This window comes from Melanaphis sacchari, unplaced genomic scaffold (assembly GCF_002803265.2).
Source record: "Melanaphis sacchari strain LSU unplaced genomic scaffold, SCAv2.0 Contig25_pilon_pilon, whole genome shotgun sequence".
In the NCBI taxonomy this organism is placed as follows: Eukaryota; Metazoa; Arthropoda; class Insecta; order Hemiptera; family Aphididae; genus Melanaphis; species Melanaphis sacchari.
Window position 1 is genome coordinate 2010578 of NW_020271133.1, and position 19785 is coordinate 2030362.

At 24.1% G+C, this 19785-nt stretch overlaps 1 protein-coding gene across 1 annotated transcript; it reads left to right on the forward strand.

Moving 5' to 3' along the window:
• Positions 1-653: 653 nt before the first annotated feature.
• On the forward strand, positions 654-18709 carry LOC112595151 (hemicentin-1-like). Its single transcript, XM_025340248.1, has 14 exons — positions 654-779; positions 2704-2940; positions 3641-3870; positions 6596-6961; positions 7165-7315; positions 8410-8582; positions 12946-13018; positions 13432-13573; positions 13667-13788; positions 15897-16043; positions 16151-16285; positions 16393-16496; positions 17819-18082; positions 18506-18709. The coding sequence occupies exons 2-14, from the start codon at positions 2706-2708 to the stop codon at positions 18692-18694; spliced, it is 2331 nt and encodes a 776-aa protein (XP_025196033.1). The 5' UTR covers positions 654-779; positions 2704-2705; the 3' UTR covers positions 18695-18709.
• The last annotated feature ends 1076 nt before the right edge of the window (positions 18710-19785 follow it).

Sequence of the window (19785 nt, forward strand, 5' to 3'; positions counted from 1 at the left end):
TGCATCCACTTAACTTAATACACATTATATACAATTTATAATTTAAAAATAGGGCCATAGGGGTAAGGTATAAGTTATATGGATATATTAAATGTGTTTATTGTGCATATTTTTATATTATGTAAATATACGGCATACGTATAACGTATTATAAAGGTTATGTACTTTAATTTGTCCACTTAGAACAATCCATAGTTATTATCGATTTACGTCGTACGTATATATACTGTATAGACAATACATTTTGTTGATCCAGTTATGTTCCGATGTTTTTGAATCTTGTTTATGTGTTACGTCTTATGCATTATGAAAGCGCGTCCCTAAAAAAAAAAAGAATTTGATTAAAAAAGGTGTTTGTACCTGCTCTATATACGCATTTTCGTGTAGTTCTCAATGTGGAAATCTAAACGTTTATGCTGACCAAGTATATTATGTAATATGTATATTATATATGTATATGAAGCCATGAAGGTAATTTATATTACCTACTACCTATTATTCTATAACAAAACACGACCTTTGAACTGAAAGCAAAAATATATATATATATATTTATATACATATCGTATGCGGACTTACTGACCTTAATTAATGATACAATTTTACAGTGTCATTCTATACCTTATTGTTATCGACTATGTATAACATTTGATTAAGAGCACGAGAAGAAGAACAATATACCCGAGATTCAATAATTATTCTTCAATAGTTGTTCACGTTTTTGTTTATCATTCATTGTGGTCTGTTGGTGATTCAAAATATTATTTTTATAGAAATAAGTAAGTAACCAGAGTAACGTTACAGATTATTCATAGTTTTTAAGTTTAATCTAATAAAAATGCAGGTATTTGTTCTTATCTTCACATTATTTTTATGTGATTATTACAATTTTATTAATAAAGTAACAAAATATTATTGATACAATGTTAAAATTCTTTTAGTTATTAATTTAAAAAATAATATTTTATACTTTTAAAACATCATCTATTTCATAATAAAGTGCATAAAATTATTTCATTATTTTCAACTAAATCATAGAAAATATGGTGATGAACTATATTATAATAATTATAAATTAATAGATATTAATTATTTAACAAAATAATTTGTACAAGTAGTATTATAATGGACTTAAATAGACTAAAATTATAATTCATTATAAGCTATAACGTATAGTTAGGTATATTATTACAACATAGTTAGGTCCATATTTAATAATATTAAATTATATATATTATATAATATATATAATTCTATGCAGAATGTTTTATTCTTGTCATTCGAAAAATAATTATGTTAAAGAACATTTTAATGTTGTCAATGAGTTAGCCTTTACTTAGTAATTTTAAGTTTGATTTTAATTAATTTTACTCCATCATTACATTTCAACATTTTTTATTATATTTAACATTTTATTTTCAAATACTTTTATTTCAGCATAAGTTTATCAAAATAATTATACTATTTTAAGTAAGATAAACGTGAGTAGTTGTTTGAATTAGTACTATATTATTAATAAATTGATTAAACATTTGAATTGTTGTTGATGAATGTATATTTCTCTAAACTATCTACTATGAATTGATTTGAAATCGCAATAAATGTCTGATTCGATTAAAAAAAAATATGCTATAGGCACTAAATCATATTAAACGAGTGCTGAATTAATTTATGCAATACATTTTTTGTCATTTTTGTGTTTTAATTTGTTGTGAATTACTTAAAAATATTAATAAGCGGATTATATAATATACTTAACCATTTATAAAATGTTGTAGGTACTTCATATAATTTTAAATCTCACATAATATATCTATTATATTTTTCTATAAAATTTTTATTTTAGTTGCTATATTTTACAAATTATTTAATATAAACTAATATAATAAATAATAAATAATAATTATATATTATTAATAATAATATATAATAAACCGTATAGATATTCTAAAAGCAACACAAAATTATAATTGAGTTATATCTAATAAGTCTTGGGCGTTATTATAAATATGCAATAGATGTAATATCCAGTCAAATTATCATTAAAAAAATATTGTTAGTAAGTATTTTAAATTTTTATAAATATGTAATTTGTACCCATGGGTACTTGGAAAATAAATTGACTAATGTAATACTTACTTTTTTTTAAAATTGAAATTAGTGCTAAGATAATAATATTATATTTAAGTATTTGTATTTTTTATTATTTGGACGTCATATTAAATTATTTTTTTTTTTACGCAGTGTATGACTTTGTTTCAGGAAAATCCAGACTTTTTATTAATACTTAAATTAAAAAATACGTTTATTTTTACGTGGAAGTTAATTAATAATAATTATTATTAATATTATTATTATAGTTGTTCAGAGAAAATTTTATGGCTGTGTATGAAAAAAAAAAAAAAAACTTTTAAGTAAAACGTAAATGTTACTATACTCTATTAAAATCGATTTTACTATTCGATTAATTACGTACCTAGACATATTTTTTTTACATAGATATATTTTTAAATTAAAAATTTTTTTATTATATTATTATCATTAAACGGCAGACATTTAATAAATAACACACACTAAAAAATGTATATTGTAAGATGTTGTATTCAGTTATAAACAAATTATATTGACATTGAAAAAAAAAATAATCAGCAAATTGCCAAACATATTTTATATACTTTATATTAATAATGACGTTTATTCAAGCAATGAATTGGTTAGTCTCGCTGACCATTGTCTGCTTGGCAGTGCAATGCGGCACAGTTGTTCAGTATCCGGAAGATGATGTGTACAGGAGTTTGGCTTTCGTTTTCGACACGACGGGCTCCATGGAGAATGACTACTTACAGCTGAAATCGCACGCGGAGAGTATCATGACTTGCGTGCTGACAAGAAACAACACTGATATCAAACATTTCGTTTTTGTACCATTTAATGACCCAGGTATAGTCGAAATACGTACTGTATTATTATACCTATCTAAATTTAATGTACATTTAAAATGTCCCGACGTCCGTTATAGAAAAAGGGATGTTTGTGCATTAAAAAATTCCTATATAACACTGTGTGTACCTATAGGAATATACGTATTAATTATTTATGTATTACACAATGACTCTGGTTTGTCGTAAATCTCGAAACATTATAAAAATTAAAATTTTTAAAATAATGTACAATAGATTTTTATTTTAATTTTAAGAATGAATACAGTATAAACATTTTTTTTTTTTTTTTTTTTAATACTAACTATTTCTCAGAATTTAAAAATAAAATTTATCATTTCAGTAATAATTATTCGATAAGAAATTTAATTCACCAAATTGTTTGTTGTTTTCTAAATTAAAAATGTTATTACATCTCCGATGTATTCACGCCACTAATATTGCTTCCTCGTGGTGTAAAGTAAATATTATAAAGTTTCTTTTCTTTTACGTGCATTTAAAGTAATAATGTCGGAATATAGTAATATAATGGAATTCTAAATAAATATTCTTTTTTTTTCTCATGTACTATATATTATAGCTATATGCACATTATAATATATTAATTTTTCCATAAAACTATAATGTGAAATTCTTTTGCTAATTCAGGAATACGATAATTTTATGTCTTGGATGATATTGTTACGGTTTTGTTTGCACAGATGTGGGGCCCGTGACTGAAACATTTGATCCGAAAGTAGTAATGTACAAGCTGAATCAAGTACTGATAGGTGGAGGCAATGATTGCCCGGAAATGGGAATAACGGCAGTGATAGAAGCTTTAAAAGTTGTGAAGCCCAACTCGTATGTATACGTATTTACTGATGCGCCGCCTAAAGATTCACATTTAGTCTATGACGCCCTCGAATTAATCCAGAGAAAACAATCTCAGGTAATTAATTAAAACTATTATTAAATCTTCAAAACATGACATAATTAAAGTAAAAATGATTTCATGTCTTACAACTGAACAGTTTTTTGTAATATTTATTTAGCCGTAAAATAATGTTTGGATATATTTAGTACGTGCTAGCATTGATTTTTAATATTTTAAGTATTTATTTATTTATGTATTTTATTCGAATAACTTTTTATAACATAATTCAAGAATAATTTACATTTATCTACCTAATTGTACCGTGTTAATCTTCTCGAAAATTGTTTTATTGTATGCAATATGACTTTATTAGAGTCTGCATTTCGAAAATATTTCCCGAATCATGATAAACGATCTTACATTATTTTAGTTTTACTATGTATAATTACTTGTTCGTGTTTTTTACTGTTCTTCAATATATAAAACTACTAGTAAAATGATCGTAGGAGACATTTAACTTTTTGTCTACAAATTGTCATAGTTCATTAGTTTATTCAGTAGATTATTTAACAGGTTAGGTTATACCTAATAATAATCTGTAATAGTATAGTGGGTAGGTACATACAGTGTTATTTTTCAAAAAATAATTATACTCTTAAAACGTTATATGTATGAATACATTTTAGGTTGACAACAATTTCTATTTAGAAGTTTTCATTAATATCTGTATTTTTAGATTCCAAGTGGGGCAATGAATATACGGTATTACGATGACTATTGCGTTATTATTTTTGTATCAGTAAATACTTTTTAAAGCAATAAAATGTTTTTATCTCCGATATTGAGGGTAATTTTTAGTGACAAATTAGTTTTATAGTTTGTATCGTGGAGTTAAACATGTTAAATAGAAAATTTCCTGTTTGATTAGTTAGTAAAACTGCTAAAGTGCGTAACGTTCAAATTTCAACTGATAATTTCTATAATTAAAAATTATTATTCATTATAATATTTAAATAAAGCTTTATCAAAAGCTATTGTTTTATATTGTTCAATTTGATTAACATGGTTTTACATAATAATTAATCGTTCAATTATTATAAAAATATGAAATCAATTAATTGTTGTAATAAATCTACTTATTTATTATTATTTTTTTTTTTTTTTAATTTTATGTTTCTTACTATGATAATGATATATAGGTACTTCAAATTTCAATTAATATCTGGCTTGGAAAATGACAATGGAGGTTAATTTTTTTGTAGTAATATTATGCTTGTCAATATATATTAATATTGCGTATAGTTAATGTGCCATTTGTTTATTTTAGAACTAAATATTTTAGCAATGTTCACACTTCACAAATGTTTATTTATAAATTTCTATATTGCAGTTATTCTTTGTGTAATTTTCTGAACCTTTTCTGATTTTATAAACGTGTACATATTTAAGTTTCATTATTTATTACATAAAATAAGTCAGAACTTTAATAATCATTTATATCTTAAGAAATATCATAAATAATTTAATATTTAAAAATAAATATATTCGTAATTTGTAAATGTATTATTTTTACAAACAATTTTTTGTTGGTATAGTTGTTTTATCATTAGTGTGGTATACATTTTTTTCACCACAATTTTTTTGAAGTTGTAAAAATTAACCATGTTTTAAATCTGAGTTAAGCTTCTTTGTCACTGTTAACGCAATTAAGAACAGTAAAAAGTTACAATTCTTAACAATTTTTCTGGTCTTGAAAATTTGGTCAGATTTTATTGGTAATAGAAAATTACCATATAATTATTATAAGCAATCGGAAAAACTAAAGAAAAATAATAGAAAATTGGAATACCTATATGTAACACTAGCTATTGAAAAAAATCGATACCAAGTATTTTATTATTATAATTTTAAAATAAATAAATTGAAACTGTAGATAATTTAAATTTTTATGAAATATTTTTAATAATGTTTCATTTAAAAACTGACAAGTTATAATTTTTGTAAGCTTTATTTTTTTTTTTGTATGAGAGGTATACATATAGAAATTTAAAATATTCTCCTTTTTTAATTTTTTTTTTTTTGATTTAACTGTATGTTGATAAAATTCAAAAAGCTTATAAATATAAAACAAAGTTCTACTTTAAGTGACATTTCAGCCATTAAAAAAATATCAAAACTAAATTATATTATGTAAATTATATTCATAATTTTTTTATAAGCATACATTTATTCAAGTTCAAATGCTGACAATATACTTCAAAAGTACAAAAGTTTGGTATTATTTTCTTTTTCTTAAAAGCACACAACATTTTACATTTTATGTTTTGCTTATCAAAAAATGTATACAAAAGTTCTCCACGTACCACTGATAGAGAAACGCTGAACTAAAAGGTGTCATTTCGTATTTATAAAAGTTTTCTCAATCCTATATTCTAAAATTTTGTCTATTATCATAATCATTAAAGTGAAAATGTGCTTTTACTTAATGACCTTGAATGTACATAACTAAAAACATTCAAAACACATTTCAAACCTATTTTAAATCCAATATGCAATAGCTCCAGTAATTTTTGAAATTTTTAATTAAATAACATTTGTTTTTCATCTTTAACATAAAAAAAAAAAAAAAATGTTAGTACAGATACTTATACTTTGAAGAACTTTCTATTAAGAAATAACGATAATAATTAAACGTATTTTTGTAAGTCTATGTTCTGATCGATAATTAAAAAAAAAAAAAAATTAAATAAATCACAATACACAAATTATTTTGAAGGCATTGTAAATAAAATGTGCGCAGGTTGTCGTCTTAAGAACAGAGCATGGATGTGTATCGACAGATACTAGCTACGAAAACATAGCATCTCTGGGATCCGGTAACGTGTTCGACGTCAACAAGGGTGATATATCAAAAGTGCTGGAGTTTGTTAAAACATCAATGGACACAAATAGAGTAAATTTGATGTCTGTAAACATTCCACAAAAACAATTGATACCGTTTCCAAAAAAGCTGAGTATCGACGAAAGCATAAAGAGTCTCCAGGTATCCGTCTCAGGACTCAATTCTAATATTGATGTGGTGAATCCCATAGGTAGGAAAATGGATGAAGCAAATGGGTTGATCACTGATTTGAACTTGAAAAATGTTAAAATCGTCAAAATTCTGGTAAGTTTTTCTAGGATAATTATTTTGCTATAAATATTTATTTAAATTTTAATGGACATTGTACGAGAGATGTATTTTTCTATCGTCCATGTTTATTATACTATTTTCAATAGTCTATGACTTCGTTAGATACTCATATAATATATTAATATCAAATTTTAAGTAACAGTAGGTAAATAATGTATATATTTTGTATTTCTAAGGAACCCATGCCCGGTGAATGGACTTTGTATATAACTAGTGAATCTTCACATGAAATCCGTGCTTGCGGAATCAGCACAAAGAATTTTGATTTCGGATTTGCTATCGCAAAACCAAAAAATATGTCACAAACTAGCCACAGGCCACTTAAAGGTATTTTGTTTATCCAAACGTACTGCACCATCAATTGAATAAAAATAATATTAATGCCCGAAAATACAGTATATTTGTGTTAATGTCAATTGTTTACAAGTATTAACACGTAATACGCAAGTTATTCGTTTAAATATAATTTTGGTATGGGAGTATTAATTTCAGTGCTATGTTTAGGAATGACGTACCAACTAACAAGTTTGTTGGTTTGTTTTTAAAATAATCGATAAACTTACTTGTACCACCTACTTGCAGATTGCAGTGTAGGTATTTACACAAAATATTCAATACAAATCCACCTTTTTATTTTACGCTATGACCATTGCATTGTTTATAGTAAAACATCTGTGTTCAAACCATAAAATGTATGAAAAAAATACTTTTAAAAGAAAAATAAAAAACGTATACAATGTAGCATCTTGTAATTTGTGTTTTTACATACATTTCGGAATCCAAATTTCTAAGTTAACAGTAAATTAGTAATTTTGAGCGGGCATATTATCGTGATAAAAATCGTCGACGAATATAGTAGAAACTCGATTAACCGTCATTCTCTGTTATCCGCAATCGTTAGAAAACAAAACGGTGATCGCGGTTAACTCGTTTCGGTGCCTATTGATGTCACTTCGACTATCAAGGGTATAAAAATATTTTGGAATACTTACCTGGAGGACGCATTATTCGATAAATGCGATAAACGTGACATGAACGAACACACTCTTTAATTGAATTTAATCAGTGACTGACAAGTAACCTGTATATATACGATTTGTATAATTATTTTATTATTATTTATATGGACATATACACGTTGTAAAATATATATTATATAGTATATACGTTAATTGCGAAATTTCTGTTAACCGTGTATTCGATTAACCGTCAAGACCCCAGTCCCATGACTGACGGTTATTCGAGTTTCTACTGTATATCATTATTCTTGGCGTCTAATTATAACATTTTTAAACGCACTATTATTTACCTATTTATTTACCTTGAATGAAAATAAAATATCACGTTAACACAAACAAAAATATTTTTGCACACAATTAATTCGCATTAAAAATAACAGTAAAATGAATGTATTATTATAGGTGCTAAAAACTATATATTAGTAGATTGTCCGGACGTCAAGAAGTTTGTATCTTGTAAGATTCAAGATTTAAGCAGTGATGGTAGAACAGAGGCTCTGTCAATGTTAGTTTTTGGAAAAAATTTGTTGTTATGTGGTCCATTCATACCCAATGATAATCCTTTTTACGTTCAGGTAAATATACGTATTTCATTATTATGTTGAGTAATGTTAATAGGGCCATAAAATAATAATTAGAATTAGAATTTAAAATGCAGTTCAGGTTTATAGCTGTAGGTAATTATTGATTACAAGCGCCACGTACGATGCGACCTATATATATATATATATATATATATAATACTAAACATAATTATGTGTTCATTAAGCATATCATCATAACATTATAAAGTAAAAATTAGTAAAATGACAAGTAACTATATTTATTTGACTTGATATAATTATGCGAACAGTCAATACCTAATAATAGATTGGTATCTAATCCATGGCGTTCTAAATAAATCTTTTTGATTGTTATTAATATTTGTATTAACATTTCAGTAGATAGGATGGAATGTTATTAATTAATAAATATCAAATTTATTATAACTGTACAGGTTGTTTCGCCGTGTTTTTCGTCGAAATCAATAATTATTTATTTTAATTCTCATATTTGAAATATGTTCACTTTAAATTATTACCACGTTGGATGTTCAATAAAAATTAATTGTATTTGTGTAGGTAGGTACCTATACTAAAAAATTGAATAGTCAATTCGTTAGCATGTTTGGTTTATTTTTAGTGAAAATTTATTATAACAATATGCAATATGAATATTATATGCATAACAATTTAACTAGAAGATAATTATTATTAATCACATATTTTTCTTTGATATTTTTTTATCGATAATAAAAGACATTTAAAATATATAAACCCATATTAAATGTACTCATTATTACATTTTAACAAATGTTTATTGCTTATACCAATGCATGACTGAATTTAATATTGTAGGTAAGACATATTGTATGAGTTATATTATTTACAACTTGTAGGATATTGTTTTTAGATTCTGAGAGAATAGATGAATGTATTGATTTTACAATGATGTGTGTTTGTGCATGCTTATGTGTTTTGTGTTAGTTGTTACCTTTTAGTGCTATAAAAATACTTCAAGTTCGGAAGCAGTTTTAGGTTGCGAATTGAATCTATTTGGTATTTTGGAGCGTTTAGAACTAAAATATTCCCAGGACTTTTCTTAATAATAGTAAAAAATAAAAACATAACAAGAATTATCACGCTAAACCAGTTTTCGATAAAATTGAAATCTTTATTTTCTTATAACCCAAAAACAAATAATCGTAGCTACATACAATTTTCAGTAGTGGTGTTCATTTTATCACTTCCAATACATGGTATAAATTTCAATAAAAATTGTTTACTTGATCAAAAATCATGAAAATTTAATACACAGGGTCTTGTAATTTACTATTAACAGAAATTTTAAAAATTAGAGTTAATCCTAAAAAAAAAAATGTTTAAATTTGTTTAAAGTTTAAATTTTAACGAGTTTCGTCAGAATTCCAAAAATTATTTTGTAGTTTAAAATTTATTACATTTTTAATATTTGCATTTTTATACCTAAAATTTGAAAATTTACTATAAGGTTCATTATAAGTTTTGCAACCTTTAATCAAAAAATGCAGTTAATAAATGAAATTAATTTCTTATGAGAATTTGAAGCTTTAATATATGTATATATATATATATATATATATATGGAATCATTTTCATCCATAAAATAACTATTTCTCCTTAAACGATTTTTGTTATTCGAAAACGAATAACTATATAGAATATAGATACATGATGTTCTCATCAAATGTTTATATTATTATTTTCTATAAGTTATATAATTTTAAAAATATTTTGACTCTTTTTGAGCTAGAATCTATATTTATTTATGTTTTCAATAAATTTATGAAAATTCACAAGCTGCAAGTATTTGTAGTAAAACATTTATAAATATTTCAATTTTTATAGCTAAGGTTTAAAAATTTAATTCAATACTCTTCATAAGTAATTCATGTGGAAACTAAAAAAATCTAAAAAGTATATAAACAAAATTATTTTTCTTAGAAATTAAAATACAAATTTAAACGAAATTAAATATTTAAATGATGAATGACAATGTTCATTGTTATGTTATAATTTAGAAATATTTGTGGAAACTTAAAACTTTTAATTAATAAATTATTATAGATTTCAGTAAAAGCAATGTAATTTTAAAAATTTTATTTACAGTCATAAATATATCTACTGAGGACTTATTCACAATATTTTACGATTAAGTGGTAGATTGTTAACAGCTTTTAACAATAATATAATAAATGCAATATTTTTTCATTTAATCAACCTACCGTAGGTAATACAAATATTTTAATGAATTACTGTAATTATAATAGCATTATAGATAAACATATTATCATGAAATATACTTATAGTGCTGTAGGTTGATTTACTTCCTTAGCTGATAACTGTTTTTTGTATACAATAGTCAATAGCATATTATTGAATTAATACATCCATGATAATCCACTGAGCATTTAGTGCTTATCAAAGTGATACTCACATACCCACCTTTTTTTATAATAAGACTTAAAAATATTCTATATTATATTTAAACTTTATATAATATAAGTTTAAAATGACTGTTTTAATTTGTTTATATATATATATATATATTCGTGCATTAGAAATTAATTTTAATGAACCATATTAAATAGAAATATTTAACTTCTTTCTAGTATAGTAGTATACTAAAATTAATCAGACAATTTTATCAGAAACTATAATATTAATTTAGTTTAATTAAACTATGACCTAAATTTATTTATGCTATTATTTTATTTTCTAAAAATGCTTTAGTAATATATTCAAATAAATGTATCGCAGGTATCTTACTATAAGTGTTATATTTTAAAAAGTTATTTATTATTATTTTTTTTATACACATTTTTTTTAATAGTTAAAAAATTTTTAAATTAAATAATATTTGAACAGTTAAAAATATAATTTATACAAGTATAAACAGTATATAACCTAGTAAATGTATACAGTATATAAGGAAACTCCAATTTTTTTGACTTATTTTCATCCTTTCAAGTAAATCTATGCTTTGTTCGGAATCGTTTTCTTTTTTTTATTTTGTATTCAATTAAAGCGATTTATTTGTTTTAAAACTCTCCAGTAGCTCTTATATCCTTATTAGTTTTAATTTATATACACAAAATACAATTATGTCTTAAATTAAAAGTAGAAACTTTAAAATATTCAACAAAAAAGGAAATTTTTTAATATGCACCAAACTAACTATAATAATATAGTTTTAAAACGTTGTTTTTTCAGACTAAATATCTTTTTTTCATTTCGATAATCTGATACAATTTAAAACCAATTTAAATTTAGAGAGACTGATTAAGATTTCTATTGCTTTATTTTATTGAGAAGACTTCTACACATTTTACAAATTTGGAGTTAATGATCTTAATGTTTATCGTACGTAGGTTGAAAAAAATATAAAAATTGAAGTATAAATATAATTTTTTATAATTTTATCACCAAAAAATAATTTGAGAATTTTTGAGATTTTACGAATTTTGCCCCAGATCTATATTTAAACTGTTTAAAATAATATATTGATTATACATTTTTGATGTTTTGAGTTTTTAATAAAAAACCTTATACTAAATTTTCAAGCATAGAGAAAGATTTGTTAAATATTGAAAATAAAAAAACTAAAAAAAAATGTAAAATTTACATAAATATTTCAAAATTAGGCAAAATATTTTGAAAATTTTATTATGTATGACGATCTTATAAATATTTAATGAAAATTTCTAGTAATTGCGTAGTTATTCGTTTTCAAGTTACACCGAAAAAAAAAATAAATTGATATGATCAAAAATTGAATTTACATGAAAATTCCCATTTTTATTTATTTATTTTTTACGTTTTTCCCAGTTATTTGAAAAGTACTAGAAATTTTCAATTTTAATCTCTCTAAAGAAAAAAAATAATTAGAAAAACGAAGTATTATTTCGACTTATTATTGTATTTACATAAGTTCACAAAATAACCATACACTATTGTAAAATCAATACATTTTTCATTAATTTATTCGCTTTGTTCAAATTCTAAATTACATGCGATTATGGTTGTTAACTTACTGTAACAAAAAACATATTATTTTCGTTAAAATGATAAATTTTTGAAATATTTACAATACATAAATAATTTAACATAATTTAATATTAAATCATTTATTTTAATGATATTATGTACATAACAATGCCTCTTATAGTGTTATGTATTTAATATAACAAATATACTAAAAAATACTTCTAATTAAAATGATTTACTTGTTAGTGTAATAAATAATATAGAAATTAATACGACCTATTTAAATTCTATTTTATTTTACAAAAATTATTATTTGTACATAATATTGTATGTTTAAAGTACACTAAATTTGTTGTTCTGTCGTTTAATTTAGGTAATTGGTATGAACAATTATAGTAATTACTTCAAGCGCATTACTAAAACTAGCATTATTCCCAATGAACCTGGTAAATTTTAGTTATATTATAAGCATCATAAATTTATTATTTTAATTTATTTACTATAAAATAAAACTGTACGTCTACAGCAGGGGTCACCAATTAAATAGCAGCCCGCGAACAAATTTTATCCGATCCGCAGACAATTAATAATGTTTTCAAATATTTGTAATATTAATTATTTTTTTAATGTTCATAAACAATAGTTAATAATAATTATTAAAATATTCTCATTACATTTAATTTAAAAAAAATACTTATTATTATATTATTATATGTTAAAAATATATACTTAGAATTTTGACGGCCCGCGAAAAATTTTTAGATTCCTTAATATGTGACCCTTCAAAAATATTAATTGGTGACCTCTGGTCTACAGTATATGTAATATATATATATATATAAACACATATTATAAATAGACGTACCGTACATTACTACAACAAAAAAGGCGATTGGAGTTGTTGGCGGTGAATTGCGTATCAATTGTCATGTCGAGTCATTGGTCCCAGTCAAAGTTACCTGGGAGTCACTAAATTACCCTCAACAATCTTGGAACTTTAGGTATTGGATACAATTAATGTAGTGTTAATAGTGTAAATCACTAAAAACTTTTATTTGTAAAAAATAAAAAATAAAATTATTAATTTATTTTAGCCAGAGTTCAGAAATTGAATTAGTCGTACGCAACATAACATTCCAACATGCTGGAATTTACACATGTGGTGCACAAAATATTGCTGGTTATTCCAAATCAACAACTAACGTCACTATAATATGTAAAACGAATCATAGTTATTAATTTATCTAGGTATATTATATTATGAAGTTATAAACATATGTGATACAGTGATACGAAAACAATGTGGGTAATACATTATTATACCTTAAAATATAAAAATTGTAAAATTACGCTTTATGGATAGTAAAATAATGAGGGTACCTTTACATAAATATGTAATAATAATAATTTAAGTAGCAAAGCAAGGATTAGTTTAAATAATGATAATTATTTTTTTCGTTTCGTAAAAAATAAAATATTATACTATAAAATTGAATATATAATTTAGCTTAGTTCAATTTTATAAAAGTCTAAAAATAGTAGATATTTTTTTATCTTTATTAAATTTTATATATCGTATATTAATTTTATATATTATATATTGTGCTTATTTTTTTTTTTATAGTTGTTAAATTCAGTAATAATAATAATCTAATGAAGTATTGAATTTAAACTAAAAAATAGAGAAACTGAAAAAAAAATACAGGCGTATGTTCAGGAATAATATGATATTATATAATAATACTTTAAACTTCATACTAACCGTAATTCTTAGGCGTGTTTACAGTCTGATTACTTACTCTGACAATGATCGAACCTTTAGGTTTAAATTAAATCAAAACTAATTTCTAGAATTGTATTATTTTTTTACATTGGGTGGTCTGTACTTTTTCAAAAATTACTTTATGATCTATACAACAAATTTGTGAAATTAGCTTCTAGCTAACATACATAAATGTTTAGTTCATTTATCTCAGTACTTGATAACAACGATTTTTACAATTTAAAAAAACAACATTCTGTTTTTAAATTATGTAAACAAGAGCATATTTTATACAACCAACGTTGAATCTTCTCGGAACATTAATTGACAGCTACCTGAATCAATAATCATATATTATGCAATTAAATTTACGACTTAAATATTGCCAAACTATTATCACACAATCGGTGTCTGTTAATTAAATTAATACAGTACTAAACAGTTACAGTACGTTATCAATTAGATATGAATAAATAATTTAAAGTATCGACCGATCATAACTTGTATGCATAATGCATTTTTCATTGTACCTAATTTATCCATAAAGTGTATTGTTCTTTTGAGTATGCACGATTTTTAAATTACGTATCACGTATGTTTATATAACAATATAATTTAATAACTGAGTCCATATACATATTATTATTATGTAATTATTCTTCGAATCTAGCTTTATATTTTAATTACTATGTTTTGACAAATTACTGTGGAGTAATATTTTTAAATCAATTACATAAACCATGATGATAAAATGTTTTACGTTCCATTCACAATTAAGTGAATTTTTTCAATAATAATAACTAATTATTGTTTTTTTAGCAAAACTTTAGAGTTTATTCATAAAAATGGAGCCTCTTGATATATATTTACTAAGATCAAACGAATAAATTTAATGTTTTCACAGAACTCAGTAGATCGGACAACATTAATATCTGAGAGAGCGTATGCAATCTATACACAATGACGAATATTTTTGTACAAATTTGAACATTAAACTGAAAATTATTTTGAATATTAACGGTAAAATAACCGACATTTTAATAAAAATTAACATATAATCACTAATAAGATCACAGATTTAATGAATCATAACCATTGTTTATTTCAAGAGTTCAATCACAAATCCGTTTATACGTTTGTGTATTTTAAATACATATAACGATTTATCAATGATAACTAATAAGTAATAACCATATATGTATATCATCTTATCTGAACAATTTTCACAATAAATGTTCTTAATTGTTAATTACTCCATTTAACCTTTATATTTTTAATTTTATAAAAGTAAAAAATTTACTTATTGTCGATCACATAAAGCGAACTTATAAATAAACGCACTTACTTGAATAAGCTATACTTTTCGAGTAATTTAATTACTCTTTAATCATTATATAAATTCGTTCGGTTTTATTTAAATAAGCGTAAATACGCAAACAAATTCAATTAATTTTGTTTCGATTATTAATTAGATTACCTACTTGTTAATCTTTGCTAATCTAATATTTATATGTATATAAATGTATACCCTGTCAATACGCTTCATTATTTCTTACTCCTAGCAAAGCCAACAATTGCCGAAGGAAACGATAATGTAACTGTGGTATTGCCCGAAGGTGGAGATTATTCGATGACGTGTACGGGTCACGGAGTTCCTTCTCCCAAAATGATTTGGTTCATGAACGGTTCTCCTATTTCTTATTACAACGGCAAGTACATAATAGTACAATAAAATATATTAATATTATGTATTATAATGGAGCCTTTTGAAATCAATACAAAACACTGTTTCTGATGATAAAATATCCTGTTTCAGACCACATTTTAGTTATAAACGACATCCTGAGGCTGATTATTTACGACGCTTCGTTAAGCGATTCAAACGTGTACACTTGTCGAGCTTCAAACGAAGCCGGGGCGATCGAGAAAAACTATAATATTGTTGTTAAAGGTAATCTTATTTTCACGAAGTTTTTACGACGTATATTTTGTGTATACGTTCGTGGAAATCTATACGTATAACTTTTTGATGTGTTATGTACTTGAATTTAATTGTAGTTGATACGGCTGTTTCGATAGCAAATGAATCTTTGATCATAGACGAACAAGATGACGTTCTCATGAATTGCCCGTTGACAAACATGAACAATAAATGGTATAAGGTGAGAAAGATTTATAATAGAAACAGAATAAAAAACTCGAGGGAATCACATTTTTTATTCATTATAAATTATACATGCATTAAATATTGAATTATATGAGATATCTTACAAATCATAAAAAACAATTTACTTAATACCTTATAAAAAAAAAACCATATAATAGTCTTCTAACGCTATAGCATAAAAATATAACCTATTTAATTTAAATAAAACGTAAATATTATTAATCTCATCAAAATTCAGTCGTAGGTAGGTACCTCCTAATCTTACCTTATATTGAGTAGTAATAATTCTTTTAGACGAAAATATACATTTTAAAACGCGAATTTGTATTTTTCAATTATTATTACAGGATAATCCAAAGTTCGTAATCTATTACCTCTTTTATTGCTGAGCTATAATACTAAATTTTACATTAATATCATATTTTCTTCATAGTCTTTGCATATATTAAGAACTATTAATACGTCATAAGGTATTTTGTGTAAAAGCTAAATGTATTAATAATTAAATTTAAAAAAGTGAAGAAATCCACATAATAATAATAAAACGTAAAATTATTGTAATGGTTAGGGACCGGATTTATATGCACAAGAAATCCTCAAAATATGCTTTAAAAATGCTGTAATACGCTACAAAATATGTACTAAAAATTGAATCGAAAAAAATATGTTATTCAAAGTTATGTAAAAAAATAAATATTAATTAATTATTAAAAAAGGTATAAAAAGGTTTTAAAAGTATAAAAAAGTGTTTTGTCATCTTCGCCATTTAACATAATATTCTTTATCTTCAATATATTAGCCCACATTAATAAGAAATTAAAACACAAATTGATCTATATTAATACATTGTATATCTGTTGCATATGAGTATGTAATCGTATCTTTAGCAATAACAACTGGTTGTAATTTTACCTATATTATGTGGCTGTGAACGTATAAAATACGACGAAAAACAAATATATGTGCTATAAATAATAATATGCACTAAACAATTACTAATATGCATTAAATATGCATTTAATAGGTAAAATCGTTGTAATATGCAAAATACAATTAGTGTTATTTTAATAAGAATGATCTTAATCGGGGACAATTCTCATCAGATTTTAAAAATCGTATTCCAATACATAGATGCATTTGCATATAAATCCGGTCCCTAGTAATGGTAATTACCATTTACCACCATCACTTGACTATTAAAGTTTTATATAAAATTAAAAAAAAAAAAGGTCATATCGTCTGCAGTGGTGATTTTCATTTAAATCCATAATACATTTTATGCTATTTGCATGATGATTATAATATGTTCAATTGTAGGACGGTGTTAATATCAATGATTTAGTTTACAAAAGAGCAGACGAACAACATTTCAGGCAAAAAGACCGTGGATTAAAAATCTACGAACTGGACGAATTAGATAGTGGTGTATACACGTGTATGAGCTCTAATGAAACATATTCATTTCACTTACAAGTTGCGTTCGCTCCTTATTTCGTAAAATATCAACCCGAAACAATGATGATTGGTAGAAACGAAACGGTTGTGTTTGACTGCAAAGCAAAAGGATTTCCAAAACCAAAAGTAAGCATTACTGTATCTACTATGTGTACTATTATCAGGGATAAAAATTACACATTATAAATACTAATTAGGGACATAGTTGTATAATTTTATGCATTGAGTACAATGTAAATGTATAATAATTATGGGTATTATAATATAATCATTTTATACAGGTAATTCTATAAGCTGTTTAGCTTTTACTATTATTATAAATGTTTATTATCTATGAAAACAGTGAATAATAAGTAAATTTTAGAATAAAAGAAAGAATATAAATAAATAATTGAAGTATTGAATACTCAAGTATGGAAACCGTTCACTAATATCACTTAGATCGAGTTATTTAGCTATAATGAAGATTATATAGTGCATAAAAAAAAAAAAAAAAATATGTAGTATTAAAGTGTTGTTATTCGAAATACATTTTGTTTGTGTTTTCAGTTGTTATGGAGAAAACTTGAATCATCATTGCCTATAACTCAATGGACTTTAAAAGATACAGAATACTTAGAAAATAAACAGATACTTAAAATTCATTCTGTTGACTGGATACATAATGGAACTTACACCTGCATTGTTAAAAATAAATTAGGGATCGAAAAACGTCGTTTTGAATTATATGTATTCTAATACAATTTACCGATCTGTATAAACATATTTTATTACACTTTCGTTCTGCATATATTATATGCTTAAGCCTAGATACACATTACACATTACATATTTTAAATAAATCTTATTATATTCGATAGTGAACATTGAAAAATATTTGATAAGTGTTCATACCAAAAAGTTTGAACTTATAAATGTTTAAAACTAAATATGTCAAAATAATTTCATCTATATAACTAAAAACACCATACAATTCACATAATGTATACATACAATTACATTAAATTGGAAATGTTTTGTTGAGAATTAAATGATTTAACTTAACTCGTGTGACAATTTTATCGAAAAGTAATCTAATTTCATTTGTATACCTTTGACATTTTAAAGTCGGCTTTAAAATTAAATACGATACTGACGTGTTTTTCAAATAATACGTCTTACGTGTATAATCAGAGGGTAGTGTTTGAGTGATATAATTATTATATTGATGGTAATTGGTATTATAGAAGCTTTAAATATTTTAAAATAATTGTACAATTTTACTTAGATACACGTCGAATAATGGTTGTTATACTTAACGAACAAAATTAATCATAGATAACTATACGAATAGATAATCTATTCGTAAATTTAAATTTAAAATTTTTAAAAATCCAATTAACATTATAATTGTACCAATGGTATAATAATGATATATCGTGTATTATTTTATTTGAAATTTATATAATATATTTGTATTCTATAATGTACTGTATTATCTGTAATACGCGTAGAACCATTTCGATTATACTAAAATTAGACGCATTCCAATTTCTCTAAATTTCATAAGTATTATTGAAATTAAAAACAAATACATGCTTCAAATAATATAATACAATATAGTTATACCCTGCAATGTGTAGTAAATTAATCAATGGATTTCATCACGTTAAGTGCCGGCACGTACCTACCGTGCCTATTAGTCACATACTCATTGTATTTCTTTTTTTTTTTTTTTTTCATAATTATTGCTATTTAACTAATTGATCCCCGTGGACTGCTGTTATTGTTTGTTTATCTGCAGGAAACTACTAATGGTAGCTATGTGGATTTGACGGCCAAAACGTTTC

Coding starts and splice junctions, on each gene's coding strand:
- LOC112595151 (XM_025340248.1), top strand. CDS start 2,706: ATGAATTGGTTAGTCTCGCTGACCATTGTCTGCTTGGCAGTGCAATGC. Junction 16,044..16,150: donor TCCTATTTCTTATTACAACG/GCAAGTACATAA, acceptor ATCCTGTTTCAG/ACCACATTTTAGTTATAAAC. Junction 18,083..18,505: donor AAGGATTTCCAAAACCAAAA/GTAAGCATTACT, acceptor TTGTGTTTTCAG/TTGTTATGGAGAAAACTTGA.